The sequence below is a fragment of the Balaenoptera musculus genome, chromosome 16 (genome assembly GCF_009873245.2).
Source record: "Balaenoptera musculus isolate JJ_BM4_2016_0621 chromosome 16, mBalMus1.pri.v3, whole genome shotgun sequence".
Classification (NCBI taxonomy): domain Eukaryota; kingdom Metazoa; phylum Chordata; class Mammalia; order Artiodactyla; family Balaenopteridae; genus Balaenoptera; species Balaenoptera musculus.
The window spans coordinates 798,085-816,952 of NC_045800.1; the positions used below are offsets into that span (position 1 = coordinate 798,085).

An 18,868-nucleotide genomic window follows, 5' to 3' on the forward strand; every position below is an offset into this window, starting at 1 on the left:
GTCGTCTTGGAGTCAGGACATTCTTTTGAAAACTGGTAGATAAAGAGGATGAGGCAAGAATGTATCCTGCCTCGCTCCGTATCTGTGCCTCTGGGGAAGGAAATCAAGGAGGGCAAGCCTCTCCTGAGGAAAGCATCCCAGCTACCTAGCCAGTTGCGACCACACGGGGAACCTGGAGGGCATCCCACCAAGCGAAGCGAGTCACAGAGAGACCCCCTGTATGACCTCACTCACACGCAGAATCTAAACAAGCCAAACTCAGAGAAACAGAGGATAGAAAGGCAGTTTCCGGGGCTGGGGAGGGAGGAGGGGAATGGGAGATGTAGGTCAAAGGGCACAAGCCTCAAGTGATAAGATAACACGTTCTGGATCTAATGCACAGCCTGGTGATCAGTCCACAATGCGCAGTTGCACGCCCCAGGCCCTGCGGGCGCGGGAGGTGCTGGGGGAGGGGCTGGAGGCCAGGAACCCTCGAGGGAAAATCCCCGGAAGCGCCGGCCCACAGGACCAGGTTGCAGGGCGCTAGTGAGACTCTGCTTCTGGAGAGAAAAAGGGACAGCCAAGAGGGCAGGTGGCCTTGGCAACCGGATAAAGGAGCAGAGGAGAAAGGGGGAGACAGAAACCCTGAGACAGAGGAGAGGCTGCCCCTTCGCTGCCCGACGACGCCAGGCAGCGTGGCCCCCGCGCTCCGGACTTCGCCGGACGGACAGAAGAGGGCGCTGTGAAGCTAGGAATCCTACCCATGCCGACACCATGGGGACAAGCCAGAGGAAGTTCAAGTCCCTACAAAGCTGCTGTGAACAAGTCAGCAAAAATGTACACATCCGACCCCAGGAAAAGGCCTTCCGCCCCTGAGAAAGAATCAAGAAGCAGCACAGAATTACAGGCCGACATTGCAAACAGAGTTAAACACACTCAAACAAGCACTGAGGTGATGAGAAAACACTTGGAATTAGAAACACAAAACTAAAACAGAAATGGACCCAAAAGAGAGAAAGAAAAGTGCTGATTAACCTCAGGAAAGAAATGGGAGAAAAAGACAAGATCATCACAGAGAAGAAGAGCAAATTACAAAGTACCCAAGGGAGAATCAGCTTCAAGGAAAATTCAGCAAGAAAGTGAAAACAGCGTCATGAAGAGAGCAGGGGAGAAAGGAGTGAACGTGGCCGACAGGCAGCGAAAGAAGAACATCTGCCACCGCGGTCCCCAGAGAAGAAGAGCAAAGCCATGGACCAGAACTAATACTTAAAATCATAACGCAAGAAAACTTTCCAAAAATAGGACAAGACCTGAACTCACACACTGAAGGGCTTTCTAAGCACCTGAGAAAATTAACCCAAAACAACTGACTCCTGGACATATCCTAGTGAAACTACTAGATTTCAAAGGTAAAGACACCATCCTCCAGGTCTCCAGGAAACAAAACCAATGAGACCCTCACCAGACTTTCAGGACCAACGTACAAGTCAAGGCAGCAGCAGAACAACCTTTACTGAAAACCTCAGTGAGACAAAGTGTAAGGCAAGGATTACATACATATCAGCCAACTGTCCTTCAAACGTCAAAGCCAGAGAAAAACAGTTTTCCACATACAAAATCTGGTCAGTTCTGTCCCCATGAGCCCTTCATGAGGGATCTACTAGAGCAGGGCTGGGCAAACGTTAACCTCAAGAGCCAGATAAAACGGTAGGCTCTGCAGGCCAGCGGTCTCCGCGGCAACGCCACCGGGCAGGTGTGGACAAGATGCTGTGTGCGTGGGCGTGGCCGCCCCCCAGGAACTTGATCCCAAACCAGGCAGCAGGCGGGATGGGCTGGGGGGCGGGGAGGTGGTGCTGACTCCTACTTAAAGCAGCAATGATAATACCGCCTGCCGGAGTCCTCCACGCGTGTGGACCTAAAGCACACGCCACACGAAACCCATACGATGCCAACGTTTATACCTCATACGTGAAGAAGCATAATGTTAACCAGAAGCAGGGGGAAAGCTTTAGGCCCGTGTATCGGAACCTACAGCAACCACTTTAAAATAGTTTACAAAAGGCAAGAAGCCAATAAGCAAATTTAAATAGAATGCAAAAAAAAAGAAAGAAAGAATCCAAAAGAAAGCAGAAATGGGGAAACAAAGGGACAAAGCAGGAGGTGCAAACATAAAACAGATAATTAAACGGCAGACCCCAAATCAACCGTATCAATGGTTACGTTAAATGTGGATGGCCTGGGCCCACGCTGAGCGGTAGGGCTGCAGTGGCCCCCGTACGGGACAGCATGGAAGGTTCTGCGGGACGAGGCAGCGCCGGCACCAGGGGAGATGGGCGTGCAGAGTCACACGCGGAAGGGAATGGGCAGAAGGACACACGGGAAGCCTGGGAGGCCGCCTCAGCGACGGCAAGGGGACCCAGGGGGTGAAGAGCATGCGTGGTAACCAGACAGAACTCGTCAGAAGACACACAACCACACGTGTGTACGTGGCCAGTAACAGAAACTCCCACTCACAGGAGCACACACACGCGTGCACACACACACGCGTGTGCACGCTGCCCTAACAGACCGCACGGAACAGTCCAGGCCGCAGCTGCACAGCGCACCCGCTTCCGTGGCCCACTCACCAAGAAGGGTCATCGCTGGGCCACAGAATAAGCCCCCGTGCCTGCTGCCCTGGGCTCTCTGAGCGTCCACGTCCCTACGCGCCTGCCTGGGACAGTCGCCGTGCACAGGCCAGACACAGAGCAAGCACCAGACGGCATGTCAGTTCGACGCCACCACAAATGCTGTGGTGCCAGGACCGGCTGTGGGGATGTCCCCAGGCCCCGGGGCCGCGCAGTCATTCCCGCCCCAGACCACACGCGCCAGTTCCGGCCCAGAGCTCTCTGGGCAGCTGAGGACAGAGCTGCTGGCCTTCCCCGGCCTCTGGGAAGGCGCTCTGGAACCTGAATGAGCCCAGACAGAGATCCCTTTGGGGCCGATGGCACAGACATCTTGAGGAAGGACAGGAAAGTCCCTCCAAGGCGTGGGCAGCACGCTCGGGTCACGTCTGGCTGGAAGGAACCAGTAAAGCGGGCACTGGACGGGGCAGAGGGCTCCAGGCCCCCGTGAGGGTCGCTGTCTGGCACCTCCGCCCTCCTGGGCTCTAGCTTGGCTCCCACCCTGCCCACCTGGGACAAGGTCACTGCCCAAACTGCACACGTGCTCGGCCAAAATTCTTTACCAAAAAAAGGAGCTTCTGCGAACTTCAGGGAAAAAGTAGCCAACTGATAAAAATAGGTGAGCTCGTTCATAGGAAGGCTCAAGAAAAATATTTTGGAAAAAGGCGAAGTAGAAATTTTGGCAAGGAAGAGCCTACGGAATTAAAAAAAACAAAAAATACACCCCATGCGGCCAAAAAGCAGCGCCTTCCTGATGCTGCGCAGGTGGCCTGGTGAGAAGCGGCCCTCGGCTCCCAGGACGCAGGAGAGCGGCCCTGCCACTCCCCTCCCCCCCACTAAAAATAGAAACAGCCAGGCCTGCTTAGCCTTTCTCCAAAGAGAAGTATCTGAGTGACCTAAAAAGGAATTACATCCTACAAACAACCCAGTGGAAGCCGGGAGAGCCAAGATAAGGAGCCGAAAAGGGACAAAGGAATTCCTCCAGAGGAAAGATGGCTGCTATTTACCAACTACGCCTGAAAACACCCTGCAGACAACGTCTGCCCACCCTTGGCCTGGGCAGCCGGGTGTGTCCTCTGGACACCCAGACTGGCCCCGCTCTGCCCCAGGGCTGCGCTGGGACTGGCCGTGGGTGGAGGCTGGGTGCCTGTCCCAGGAGGCCCAGACTCAGCTCCTGGTGCCCTGACGGGACGCCGTCCCAGAGCCCAGGCCCCATAGCAGCCGCCGGCCAGCGCCCAGGACACCACGAGTTTCCGTGACCTCACCAGCAGGCAGAGGGCCTGGCCGTCCGATCAGCGAGGTTGTCTCCCTGGCCCCGTGTGGGGCAGGAGGGCCGTTCCGCGTCCTTGGGGGTGGGTGCGGGCCACTATCCAGCCCAAAGTGCAGGGCTGGAGTTTTCTTAGTGAGCCCCCCCAATATCCACCTCGGAGGGGGTCCCGGGGTCAGGGGTCAGAGCACTTTCCAGAAGGGCAGCCTGGACACACCGGTGCCACCACGTCAGTGGGCTCCGAGGGGGTGGGCCTTCGTCTCAGTATCAGGGGCAAAGAATGCAGCCACGCTGACACCAGCGAGCGAGTGGCTCTTCAAGGGCCAATGAGGATTCTCCGCTGGGCACCACGGGGTCCCCCCAGAGCCGCCGTGCTGTGCCTCGCACGCCGTGAGGACGGGCCGGCGTCCGCAGGCACAGCACAGGCGATGAACGTCTGCAGCCTGTCACCAGCTCTGTGTCTCTGTAAAGAACCTCAAACGCTGACGCATCGGGTGAGGCTGGGCACAGGGTGAGGGGGGGCAGCTGCAGACCCGCGGTGGCCGAGCCTGCAGCAGGGGGCGGAGGGAAGAACTGGCACTTCCTGCGCCCCCAGCGCCACCCAGAACCCGAGCAGGGCCCGTGCCCCTGGTCTCGCCTCCTCCAGGCCCCCGTCCTTCCTGTAGGAGTGCGTCGTTCCTGTCCCCACGAGCCACATTAGCGAATCAGGGCACGCGCCGGAGTCTGGCTCGCAGAGGACGACAAGGAAAGCAGTGGAAACACCGCCTCAGGTTTCGTGCGAACATACGTGTCCACGTCAGGTGGGTAAACAGGGTGGGAATCTTGGGTCACGTGGTGGGCATGTGTTGACTTCACAGAAATGGACAGACAGGCTTTCCCACAGTGGCCTCACTGTCCTGCGTTCCTGCCAGCGGGCTCCGCATGCGCTGCATCCTTGTCAACACAGGACGTGGTCAGGGTTCTGTTAATTGTATCCAGTCTGACACATAGGAACTGATATCTCACTGTGGTTTTAATTTGCATTTCCTGAAAGACTAGTGATGTTGAGCACCTTTTCACACGTTTACCATTTGTGTATCTTCTTCCGTAAAGTGTCTATTCAAATCCTTTGCTCATTTGTAAACTGGGTTCTTTGCTTTCTTATTATTGACTTTTGAGAGCTCCTTGTACTTTCTGGATACAAGCAAGCCCTTCATCAAATGTGATTTACAAATATCCCTCCCACATCTGGGGTGCCTTTTCATTCCTCTAACAGTGTCTTACAAAGAGCAAAAGTTCCTAATTATGCAAAGTTCTAATTTATCAGCATTTTTCTTTTATGAGTTGTGCTTTTGGTGTTGTTATCTAAGAAATCGTTGCCTAACCAAGCTCATAAACATTTGGGAGGGGACGGGGACGGGGGGGGGGGGCGGGGGACTTAGAGCTAAATTAATTTATTTGTTTGTTTGTTTAATGTAATTTTCAGGTGTGCAGCATTGTAATCCGACACCTGTATACACTACAGAGTGATCACCACCACAAGTCTAGTTGCCATCCACAAAATTTTTGTCTTAAGTTTTCTTCTAGAAATTTCATAATTTTAAGTTTTACATTTAAGTCTACAACGTATTTTATTTTTTGTGTATGGTGCGAAATATGGAAAAAATTTTTTTTGCAAATGGATGTCTGATTGGTCCAGCACCATTTGTTGAAAAGACTGTCCCTTATCTAATGAATAGCCTTTACAGCCTTTGTCAATCACTTAGACATATTTGTGGGTCTGTTTCTGCATCTCTTTTCTGTTCCACTAATCCACATCTCTGTCCTTTTCCCAAAAACACACTGTCTTGATTGCAGTAGCTTTGTAGTAAGTCTTGAAATCAGAAAGTGTGACTCCTTAAACTTAACTGTTTTTTTTCCAATGCTGTTTTGGCTATTCTAGTTCCTTTGCTCTGCCATACACATTTTACATTTTAGAATCATCTTGCAGTCTTCTACCAAAATGTCCTGCAGAGATTTTGATTGGAACTGCAAAACTGGTGGATCAATTAGTGGAGTTGACATGTTAACATAATTGAGTCTTGCAGTCCATGAACATGGTACACCTCTCCATTTCTTTGTATCTTCCCTGATTTCTTTCATCAGTGTTTTATGTTTTCAGTGTACAGACATTAACATATTTCATTAGCTTTATATCCAAGTATTTCATTTTGGTGCTACTGTAAGTGATCATATCTAACAGAAAAAGATGTTTTCAAATTGATCTTGTACGTTGCAAACTAAATAAGTTGACATATTTGTAATAGTAAAGTTTCTGTAGATTCCTCATGATTTCCAGTCATGCCTTCGGCCCAGACACAGTCTAACCTCTTCCTTTCAGATCCGTGTGGCTCTATTTCCTTTCTTGCCTGGCGGCACTGGCTAGGACCTTCCTTCACTGCCACGCTGAACAGAGAGGTGAAACCAGGCATCCTTGCTCTACTCCCACTCTCGAGGCAAAAAAGCATCGCGTCAGCTGTGGGGTTCGTAGTGCCCTTTACAGAAGCTCCTGCGCAAGCTCCTCTCTATTCTTAGTTTGCTGGGAGTTTTCATCAGAGATGGTTGTAGAATTCTGGCAAATGCTTTTTGTGCATCTACCGAGATAATCATGTGGTTTGTCTTCCTCAATCGGTTGACATGAGTAATCTTATTTATTAATTTTGTATGTTAATGCCAGGCTTGTGTTCCTTTGTACTGATGCATTAACTTTTTGATATCTTGTTGTTTATATGCATGCGTGTGTCGCTTGTGTCTTTATATATATATATATATATATATATATATATATAGTTTCATATATTCGATTTGCTAAAGTTCCATGAATTTTGGCATTTACTCCATGGGGGATATGGATCTTTTTATTCTGTGACGCCTCTGTCTGCCTTTGCTGTCAGGGCACTGCTTGCATCACAGGATGAGTTAGGAAGCATCACCCATGCGTTAGTCTTCTTGAAAAGTTTCTGTAGAATTGTTGTTGTTTCTTGCTTAAATGTTTGACAGAATTCGTCAGTAAAACCATCTGGTCCTGGAGAGTTTTTTTTGTGGGAAAGTGTTTAGCAAAATTTTAATTTAATAGAGAGCTCATTTATTTCTTCTTGACTTAGCTTTGATCCTTTGTTTTTCCAAAAACATCTTCCTTTCATATAAGTGTCCAAATTTACTGGCAAAAAGTTGTTCATGATATTTCCCTTACTATCTTTTTATCGTCTGCAGGATTTTTAGTGATGATTCCCCAATGTCAAATTTCTAAAATTGGTCACTGTTGTCTTCTCCTTTCAGAAACTACATATAGAAGAGCAAATTAAACCCAAAGTGATGAAAAGAAAGGAAAACATAAAGAGCAGAAATCAGTGGAAGAGAAAACAGAAAACAACATTGGCGCAATCAATAAAACCAAAAGCAGGTTCTCCAAGGTCAATAAAACTGATAAACCTCTAGCCATACCGTTGACTGACTTTTCTCCTCTTTAAGGGCTTCTTTGCCTGCGTGGTCATTTTTTATTGGTTGTAAACTATCAAATTGTAAATTTCGTCTTGCTGGACACTAGCCTAGAAGTTCTCTCTGGCTGTAAACTGGGGTGAGTACAGGCTTCCTTCTCGTCCCCTCAGTTCTGCCTGCTGCTTGAGGTCTGAAAACTACTGTTTCATATATGTTTTCTGGTCTTAATTTGTTTAAGGCAGGAGGGTAAATTTGGTACCTGTTTCTCCATGTTAGCTGGAAGCAGATATTACTCATCCCATTATTCTTTAAGTTATTGTCAGGGAAAATCATGAAAGACTTTCAGATGGGCATAAAAGATTAGAGGTGCCCTGTCCCTGTTCGTATTATCTCTGTCTTTAATGATCTCTGAGCTGTTTTACAGTTCTGTGAATTCTAAACACCAGCAGTGATGCAAAGATTCTTGACCTCAAGACGCCAGTGTCGGGCTTCCCTGGTGGCGCAGTGGTTAAGAATCCACCTGCCAATGCAGGGGACATGGGTTCGAGCCCTGGTCCGGGAAGATCCCACATGCCGTGGAGCAACTAAGCCCGTGTGCCACAACTACTGAGCCTGCGCTCTAGAGCCCGCGAGCACAGCTACTGAGCCCGTGTGCCACAACTACTGAAGCCTGCGCACCTAGAGCCCGTGCTCTGCAACAAGAGAAGCCACGGCAATGAGAAGCCCACGCACCGCAACGAAGGGTAGCCCCCGCTCGCCGCAACTAGAGAAAGCCTGCGCACAGCAACGAAGACCCAACACAGCCATAAATAAATAAATAAATATATTTATTTATTTAAAAAAAAAAAAAGAACGCCAGTGTCTGGTGGCGCACAGCTCATTCCTGGTCAGCCCTGCATCCTTTCTGCAAAGTCATCTCAGCACCGCAGACAGGAGAGCCCACACGTTTGCTCTTTGGATTCTTCTTTGAACCAGTTCTAACATCTTACTGGATCTCTCATTAGTAAATAACAAATATTTATTATCTCAATAAAAAATCATCAATACTTGCTCATTTTTCATGTTTGGATGTGAGCCAGCATCATCCCTGTTTTATAATTTATCTATAGCATTACTATAAATTTGAAACAAGCTAAGGGCCATCGATAGAAAAATGACTTTAAAACATGATGGCCTATCCATCCATTTGATGAAATACCCTGAAGCCATTAAAAGAGAGAGTGTATATTAATCTACATAGAAAGATTTCCCAGTTTACCAAACAAAGAGTAAGCTGTCCAAGTGCGCTGACCTGCGACTGGCTAAGGAAAGTACCTTTTCCCCGGGACACAGAGACATTAGACATGAGGGTGTGACATCAAGCAGAGGCAGAACGGGGGTGGGGACACTTATTTATCCTCCTCTGCTTTGTGCTGTTTCCTCACTGTTATTCAGCTGAGAGCTGAGCACACACCACGTGCAGACACACTCCAGGCTCTAGGGATGCAGCAGCAGGACGGGCCCTGCCCCAAGTGCACCGTCTCTGTAAACTGGAAAGTTAAAATCGACCTCCCACCGACCTGGCCTGCAGCCACTAGGATTAGTGACCATCAGAGGCAGAATGGCTGCGCCCGCCCACCCTCAGGTCTGGCTGCAGCCTCGTCCAGGGCCTTCCTGAGGACCCTGTGAGCCGGTTCCTGCACCCCAGCCCAGAGCGGCCCTGAGCCACCCTGGGCTGTTTCCGGCTGTACCTTGCAGCACCGTGGAAGTTCCCGAGGGCGGGGTGTCTGGCGCACTCCCCTCTGGCCCCCAGCACCCTGCACGGTGGCTGGCACCTCCCAAGCCATGGTCTCTTCCTCTCTGTATAAGGGCACTTATCCCATGATGGTCCCCACCCTCATGACCTCATCTGAACCTAATCACCTCACAAAGGACCCACCTCAAATGCCATCACACTGGGGATGAGGCTTCCGCACATGAATTTGGGGGCAGGGGACACAAACATCCAGGCCACGGCAGAGGTGGAGGCTGCGTTTCCAGAACACAAGTTCAGATAGTGATGAATCCACAGAGCAAGATAAGGTTGGGGGAGGCCAAGAGGGTGACCGGGAGGGGCCTCTCCGAGGGGCCGCAACCGCAAGGGCTAGGAGAGCGGGGCGGGGGAGCGAGGGCAGAGGCCCGAACCCCAGGCATGCCTGGGAACAGAGCAGGGCCAGAGGAGGCAGCGGGGGGAGTGGGGCCGCCTGGAGGCCCCGCATGGACCCTGGGCCCTCAGCCCGTGAGACAGGAAGCAGGAGGGCAGCAGGACCTGGGTTCCATTTGCAGGGCACTCCGCTGCTCACGGAGAAAGCGCGGGGTGTGGCGGCCCCGAGGGAGATTCCTGAGGGCCCATGAAGGGGGCTGGCAAGGCTGCCACTGGCCTGGAAGTGGGTGAGGGTTCCAGGAGTCTGAGGCCTGGGGAGAGGTCAGAGCTGGGATGGGCACAGAGGGCAGGGAAGCACGGGGAGGCCAGCAGGGGTGACGCCAGGCTCTGCATCTTCTGGAAGGTTGATCACCCTCTCTGGTGCCGTGGCCACGTTCGGGACAGAGCACATGAAAATCCTAGTTCAGAACTAAGGATGGGAACACAAACGGTATTTTCTCCTGTCTCCTGCATTTTTACGGTGATCAAGTTTGACAAAAAAGCAAAAATTATTCCAAGGGTTCTAGAAAACATGAAGGTTGTATTCAGCTCTCCTGTTTATAAAAGCAGGTCATTAAAAGCCTACTTTGAAAAATATCATAACTGCAGAATAGAAACTCTAGGATTTTTTAAAGACGTACAGCCACCCAGCACCCTGTGTCTCAAGGCCCTGCCCCCTGGGCCCTGGGCCAGCGCCGGCCTTGCTCTGGGTGGGGCCGCTCGGCTTCCCGACCCACAGCCGCTGGGCTGCGGGCAGGGGGCTGAGAACCCCACTGACCAAGTCGGCCCAAGAAAGGCAGGGGGGGCTTGTGTTAAAATCTTACTTTTAAGAATTGCCACTGAAATTGCTTCCTCCTCCAGAGGCTTCTGCGCGCAAACCGGGAAGAACGTCCGCAGCTCTCATCACTCCTTACGTTCCATCCCCTTCGCCGAGGCACAGTGTCCCAGCAAGGACGCAGGCGCCCTGCACACCGACCTCGAGAGAAGCACCGAGCTGCCTGCCCGCCGGCCGGGCTCTGGCTCCGGAAGCAGCCCGACGCGGCCGAGCGCGCAGCCAGGAGGCTCAGAAACGAGGAGGTCTGTGTTTCCCGGGGGTCAGAGTTCACAAAAGGTGGAGCCACCGCCCTCTGAACTCACCCCCAGACCACCGGCTACTCACTGCCCTGACTGCACCAAGGCTCCAGGTCATCAGTGAAACAGGAGGGGAAAGGAAGGCTGGACGTGAGCCCCGCGCCTCCAGTCTGGGGCCTGTCAAGTCGGGGTCTCACGCCGGCTCCCCGTGACCGCTCCCAGGGGCCTCTCACCGAGGGCAGCCCGGCACCCGAACAGGCCTCCCGCCTGCATCCTTGAGGCCGTCACTGCCAAGACCCCTCCCAGCCCGGGGCCAGGCCCGCTACCCACCGCATCTAACACCCTGTGCTCCTCGGGCACTGCCGAGGCCCAGCCATGGAAAACAAACGAACTAACGTGACAGCTGCTCTGGCCGAAACTCACACAGACCAGGGAACAGACAGAGCTGGACGGATGGCTCCGGCCACACACCAGGGCCTCTCACTCCACGGCCACAGGCAGAGGGAGCCGCTGGAGCCGGACCGCGCCCCCGAGGTGAGCCCTCGGCCAGGAAGGCGGTCTCGCCCTGCCCCCTCGGACAGCTGCCTGCCTGGAGCTGACGTGACGGCTCTGCCAGGCCAGGCTTCGGCCGGGGCCCTGAGGTCAGCTCTCCACCTGGGCAGGGCAGACTGTGGGGAAGGAAGAGCTCAGAACCTCCAGGTGACAGGGAAACGAGCCCCACTCACTACCACAGACACCCCCCCCATGGCCTCTTGCCAACCCCACCCTCCGGGGCCTCAGCTGCTCCCCAGGGACCCACCTGCCTTCCCAGCCAAGACCACCGCCCACCTGCAAGCAGCCCAGGCAGACACACCTCACTGGACTCTTCCCTCTGGATCCGGCTGCCTCTCCAGAGCGGGAGCGGGACCCGCACCCCACCCCCGTCCCCACCAGTGGCCTGAGCATCCGGTGGGGTCGGGCGTGGAGACTTGACAGGTGGCCACCCCCCAGTGCCAGCAGGGACGGCAGGAGCCCAGGGCTGCCCAGTGGCCCATGTGTCCCGCATGGGATGGTCAGGACACCGAGCGCCCCCGAGGGGACCCGCCAGGTGCTACCCCTCAGCCCCTGGGGTCTCAGCAGCCCTGAGGCCGGCCCCCAATACCTGCACTTCCTCCTGTTCACAGAACACATGTGCTGGGCTCGTCACGCTGTCCCTACCCCGGGCTCTGCGGGCTGCGGCCACACTGGCCTCCTGGTGGTCCACAGGCAGCCTGCAGCCCCGCTGAGCGGAATGCCCCACTCGTCCACCAGTTCCCAGAGTGGCCTCTCAACGCCCCGTCAGGGCCCCACGCGCTCCGCCAAGGACCCCGCTACGGCGAGGCTGGTCCTCGTGGGGGGACGTCTGAGCTGGTCCTGGCTGTGCTCCTCGCCGGTCCCCGTGGAGCACGGGCTCCAGGAGCAGAGTCCTCTGTCATCCCTCCAGAGCGGCCCCCCGGCATCCAGGACAGAACTGACCAAGACGAGGGGCCCGACCAACAGCTGCTCCACGCAAGGTGCCGGGAACAGGCTTCCCCCAGAGCCTCCGGCCAGCGTCCACCCGCCAGCCAGTCACCGCGCTTTCTGCCCAGAACCCAGGGCCCCCCGAAATGCACCCAAATGTCCCCACCAGCTTTTGACAGCCTCCCCTCCGACAACCAGAGACCCCGGCCGGGGTGGGGGCATCTGAGAAGGGAGGGGCCTCCGAGAAGGAACCGGGAAGTGGATGGGACCCCGGCTGCCCGCGCGAGGCCACAGGACGAAACGTGATCTCTCGCAACGTGAGCCGCTCCCCTCCCGTGGGCCCGGCCGCCAAGGGGCTCTTACCTGATAAAATTCCCGCAGCCAGTTCTTCTGGAGGTTTTCTGGCTGTAAATTAAGAAGAAAAGACAGTCAGGCCAGTGACACAGCCCTGAGGGCCGCAAGCAGACGCCAATGTGATGGCCTATCTGCCGTCCTCACCATGGGGGCTAGGGCGCGACACGGGGCGGGGACACCCTGCTCCACTCGGGAGACCCCGTTCTGCACGGGGGGCTGGTCCACAGCTCATCCAGGGAAAAGGGGCGGAGCGAGGACAAGCCTCGCCCGGTGATGGGCAGGCACCACAGCCCTGGATCCAGAGCTGCCCTCCAGCCCTGCTCTGTCCCCGGGGCGGGGGGGCGGGGGGCTTGGGAGGGGCTGCCCGCAGCCAGGCGGGGGTGTCCGGCAGGACCTAGCGGCAGGGGGCCCGGGACAGGCTCTGAGAACGTGGAAAGAGCCACGCGGCACCAAGTGCTGGTTTCGGGCTTGCGGACACCCCAGGGCACAGCCAACACAGGGTGCCCGGTCCCTGAGAAAACAGGACGCCGCCTTTTCCCACACGGCCTGCCGGGGTCCTGGACCACCAGGCCAGCCAGCCGAGTGAGGGGCGTGGTCCAACGCAACCCCACGTGGCCAAGGTGCTGAGAGGTCACGGCAGGCCTGGACAGGGACGGGAGACACGGCAGGGACGTACGTCCAGTGGGTGCACAGTTTCAGACACGGGAGACGAAAAGTTCCTGAGATCTGGTGACATCAGTGTGAACGCCCCTGACACTGCTGGACCACGCTTAGAACGGCGAAGATGATAAATCTAATGTTATGTGTTTTCTGCCACAATTCAAAACAAAAGAAACAAAACCCCACCCACCACGCCTCAGGACTCAGACCCCCTATCCGAGCAGAGCTCTGGACGCGGAGGCTGTGGGCCCGGAGCCAGGGTCCAGGCTGACCACAGCTGGGCCCAAACGCGTCACCCACGGCCCAAGACGCCGGCGTGCACGGCTGCCTCGCGGGAGGTGCTGTCGCCCGCTGATGTTCCTGTGTGTCCCGGGGGCAGGAAGACTGAACTGCCGGCAGAGCAACGAACGAAGGGGAAAACGGTTGGGAAACCAGAGCCTTGCAGACCGCAGAGCAGGGTGTGGAGGAGGCTCCGCGCCTCCGCCCAACAGAGACGGTGGCCAGAGTCCAGCCGGGTGTGGGGCCTTCCAGTCTCCAAGGCCAAGCTCGGGGCCGGGGCCCAGCCTCCAGCCCCCACGTGCTGCACGGGGAGGAGGGCACGCCGTGCCTCTGTCTGTCACCCTCCCAGGTGAGCAAAGAAAAGCCCAAGCTTCTGTCTGCCACCCTCCCAGGTGAGCAAAGAAAAGCCCAAGCAGGCAGGCCGCCCACGGAAAGACCGGGCAGCGGGTCTGAACAGACTGACAGCCAGCCCGCGGACGATGCCAAACATCACTAGGCGTCAGGGGAACGCAAACCCGAAGCACGGCGAGCTTCCGCCCACACCCCCGGGACGCTGACACGGAGAGAAGACGGCCAGTCTGCGGAGACTGCGCAGAAGCGGACCCTCAGACACGGCTGGGGGCGGGGGAGGAGGGTGCGGGCGGTGCAGCCGCTGTGCGAAGCAGCCTGGCGCTGCCTCAAAACGCTGGCCGTGGCCCAGCGATGCGCCCAAGAGACGTGGAAACGCTTGTCCACGCAGAGGCTCGGCCACGAGCACTTGCAGCCACGGAATCCCGGCAGGCGAAAGGCAGGAACTGCCCAAAGGCCAGCCCAGCATGGACGGAGAGACAAAGCGTGGTCCAAGCGAACACGGCGGCCACTGACATGGGCCACGGCGTGGACGAGCCTCAGGAACACTGCACTCAGTGAAAGAAACCCGCCACCAAAGGACAGGCGACGTCTGACTCCAGTTTACGGAGCTCCAGAGCAGGCAGGTCCGCCGAGACAGGCAGCAGGCTGTGGCCGGGCCCCGGGTGTGGCTGAGGGGTGGAGGTGGTCTGAGCTGACGGTGGTGACGGCGGCACAGCTCTGAGAGCACGGGAAGCACCGTGCACCCCTCTCCCACCGACCCGAACGATCCCCCACCTGAACCAGGGACGCGGGGCAACCCGCACCGTGGCCAGGACGCGACCAGGGGCGGCCGGTCAGTTGGCCTCGGGCCCCGGGGTGATCCAAGACAGAGGACTTCGAGTGCAAAGTCCCAGATGCCCTGACCAGGAACGACCAAATGGGGAGGGCAGCCCCCCACGCCCGTCCTGGGCTGAGGGCAAGGGTGCTGGTTTTGGGGCGCAGAGGGCCCCCCAGCATTTCAGCAACCTTTCCACGCCAGAGCTCGTGGGCTCAGCCTGGAGACAGGGCAAAGAGATTCAGCTTCAAGTCCCGACGTCCACAAGCACAGTCGGATGTGAGCTCCCGTGCTGACCCCGCCCACCTCGCACTCAGCCCTGCGGCGGACCCGCCCACCATCCTCCCCGAAGCCCTGTCCTAAGTGGCCGTAGGCAATCCAAGGCACGCTCTCATACACACACATGCACACACACACATTCATACACACACGCTCTCACGCACATGCACACACGCATTCATGCACACACGCATTCATACACACTCTCACGCACGTGCACACACGCATTCATACACACGCTCACGCACATGCACACACGCATTCATACACACGTTCTCACACACACGCATTCATACACACATGCTCACACACATACACACTCTCACATGCACACGTGCACACACACATTAATGCACACACGTTCTCATACACACGCACACACGCATTCATACGCACACGCTCTCACAAACATGCACACACAAATTCATATGCACACGCTCTCACATGCACACACGCATTCATACACACGCTCACACACGCATTCATACGCACGCACACGCATTCATACACACACGTTCTCACATACGCACACACGCATTTCTACGCACATGCTCACACACATGCACACACACGCATTCACACACACACTCACACATATGCACATGCTCTCACACACATACGCACACACTCTCACACACATGCACACACGCACTCATACACGCTCACACATGCATTTATACACACACGCTCACACACATTCATACGTACACGCTCTCATACATGCACATACATGCATTCATACACACGCACTCTCACACATGCACACACACGTATTCATACAAACATGCACACACACGCATTAATGCACACACGTTCTCACACACACACGCTCTCACCCACGCATTCATACACACGCATTCATACGCACACGCTCACACACGCACACACAAGCATTCATACGCAATCACACACATGCACACACATTCATACGCGCACACGCATGCACACACATTCACACACTCTCACACATGCACACACGTATTCATACACACACACTCTCACACACACATTCATACACACACGTTCTCACGCACATGCATTCATACACACATGCTTTCACACGCACACACGCCTGCACCCTGCCCCCAGCCCCTCCCCATCTCTGTCAATGGCAACTCCATCCACCCATCCTTCCACCTGCAGAGGCTAAATGAACCCCTCTCTCTCCCCCTGTATCCAGCTCCCGTCACACCGTTGCCCCTGCTGCCAAAGCACTTCCAGACTCGCCCTCCTCCGCCCCCACACCCTCCTCTGCTGCCCTGGTCCAAGCGCCACTGCCGCTTCCTCCTGAGGTTCCCCTGCTTCTGCCCTCAGCCTTTCCCAGGTCACTCTACACTCTGCACCCAGGGCGGTGCTCTGAAAACACGTCAGATCCACCTCCAGTGTCCCCCCCCACCTCCCTTGAGGGGAAGGTCAGTCCCTCCCTGATCTGCACGGCCACCTGGGGTCTGAGCTCTCTGCCCCCTTCCCCTGTCTCTGCTCTTGGAGGGCGGCACCTTCCGCTCTCCAGCCTCAGGGCCTTTGCACCTGCTCTTCCTGCAGATTCTCAGTGGCCCCCACGCCTTCACTGCCCTCAGGTCAGCCCCGCTTTCCTCAGTCATAGAGCCCCCCAGCCTGGACACCAGCTCTCACATTCTTCCCTGTCCTCCCTCAAGGACTGTCACCAGGAAAAGACGGTCCCCCTCCCAGCCTGCACACCACAGTATGCGTACCCTGCACAAGCAGGACACCTTTAAAGTCAATATGACAATAACAACTCTCTAAACCACTGGGGCCAAGATGATCAATAAAGTTGGGTCAAGAGCTCTTTCCCCACAAACTAACAAAATACCAAACGGGGTGACAGTGGGGGACTCCCTCGTAGCAACACGACACAGAAAGGGTCCAACCCTGAAAAGTGGCCGCCAAGGGAAGGAGAGGGAACCGCCTCCAGGGGACCAGACGGATGAGCCTGAGGGTGGGGAGCAGCAGGAATGGGCGTCCCCGAGGAGGGAGCTGGAAAACAGGACAAAAAAGATCCAGAAGCAGATGCAGAGCAAATGCCTCCCTAAAAGGGAAGGAAAACTGACCAAGCTTGAAAGGGAACAGTATTCTGAGAAAAGGGGATTTGGAAAGATGGACAGCAAGACCAACCCGGTCACTGACGGACAGACGGACGCGGAACCCGTAGGCCCAGAACTCAGGAACAGAAACAGAAACCGAAAGACCACGGGGACGAGGCCGGCGTCCACCTACGCACAGGACTAAGGACTAGATGTGGAGAGACGTGATGTCAGAAACCTGACAAAATGCAGATACTAAATTTATACCAGGTGGGGGGGGTGGGGGGCAAGCAAAGAACCACTGCAGAATAAGAGTGATTTCTTTACAGCAGGCAGTTCACGAACATGGTCTAAAGTTAAGATGTATTTTCAAACTACAAATTCTTAAAGTTTGTTTTTAAGTTTTCATATACTTAGGAGAATTTTAGAGAGATATATAGTTTGCATTTTTCTCAAGTTGAGAAGTTCCTTCAGTTTCAAGCCAGTACTTTTTTCTCCTGAAAATTCCAGTAGAATTCAATTTGACATTGGACTGAAGACAGCAGTGCTGTGTGGCCCCTGGTCACTCAGCCCACCCTGCTCACTGCAGCTCCCTGCACACAGAGAGCTGGGGACACGTGGATAATGGCTCCTTCTGGGTTGTGGGGTGATCTGTACTTTTCTATAATGCTTAGACTTTAAGGGAAATAAAAAAGGACCTTATAAAAGAATTCTATTTCGGCGGGAAGCATGAAGGAATTGAGAATCATTTTAGCATGCTTGCCTCATGCCCCCTGACAGAGAAAGGCACCCAGACCCTCGAAGACACAGCAACCCCCTTCCTAACTACAGGACTGAGGCAGCTGCAGGAAGTAATGGGGCATGTCACACCGGTGAGGGCCAAGGCAGTAGTCAACTAGCTCAACGCTTATTTTTAAACTGCTATATTAGATCCTTTCTTTACTTTGCAAACAAAATAAGCTCTACATGACTTCAGGAGATAAACACAAAACTTGAAACAGGAAAAACTATCAGAAGAAGACATAAGCAAATAGCTGTCCTTATGGTAGAAAGATAGCCTTCCTAGACATAAAAGCACAGAAAGGAACCTAAGGGGGGAAATGCCTATAGATTCTAACACTCAAAATTGAAGTAACCCACAGCCAACATTATTCTCAATGGTGAAAAATGGAAAGCTTCTCCCCTAAGATCAGGAATAAGACAAGGATGACCACTCTCACCACTTGTATTCAACACAGTTCTGGAAGTCCTAGCCACAGCATTAGGCAAGGAAAAGAAACAACAGGCATCCAAATTGGAAAGGAAGAAATAAAATTATCTTTGCTCACAGATGACATGATCTTATATATAGTGAGCCCTAAAGATGCTACCTACAAAACATAATTGTTAGAACTAATAAATGAATTATAGCAAAGTAGTAGGGCACAAAATCAACACACAAAAATCAGTGGTGTTTCTATAGACTAACAATGAACAATCCAAAAAGGAGATAAAGAAAATTCCATCTACCATACCATCAAAAAGAATAAGATAACCAAGGCAAGACTTGTACACTGAAAACTACAAAACATTTCTGCAGGAAATTAGATATCAGTAAATGGAAACACATCCCGAGCTCATGGATTGGAAGACAGTATTGTTAAGATATTGATACCATCCCAAGCAATCTGCAGATTCAATGCCATCCCTACTGAAATTCCAACTACTTTTTTACAGAAATAGAAAAACCCATCCTAAAATTCATATGAAATCTCAAGGGACCATAAATAGTCAAAACAATCTTGAAGAAGAAGAACAAATTAGAGGTCTTACACTTCCTGATTTCACGGCCACAGTCATCAAAACAGCATGGGACGGGCACAAAGACAGACGTATAGACCAGTGGAACAGAAAAGAGAGCCCGGAAATAAACCATCACGTGTGTGTCGAATGATTTTTCACAAAGGTGCCAAGACCATGAAATAAGGAAAAGACAGTAATTTCAACATATAATTTTGGGAAAACCGGGTATCT

General features: G+C 54.0%; 1 protein-coding gene across 8 annotated transcripts in view; it reads right to left on the reverse strand.

The window, feature by feature from the left end:
* Nucleotides 1-18,868, reverse strand: part of INPP5A (inositol polyphosphate-5-phosphatase A) — a 181,357-nt gene that overhangs the window by 106,114 nt on the left and 56,375 nt on the right. For all 8 annotated transcript variants that reach the window (XM_036829047.1, XM_036829041.1, XM_036829044.1 and 5 more), the window contains exon 2: nt 12,440-12,481. In XM_036829047.1, the coding sequence (XP_036684942.1) occupies nt 12,440-12,481 (42 nt within the window). The remainder of the gene's footprint in view (nt 1-12,439; nt 12,482-18,868) is intronic.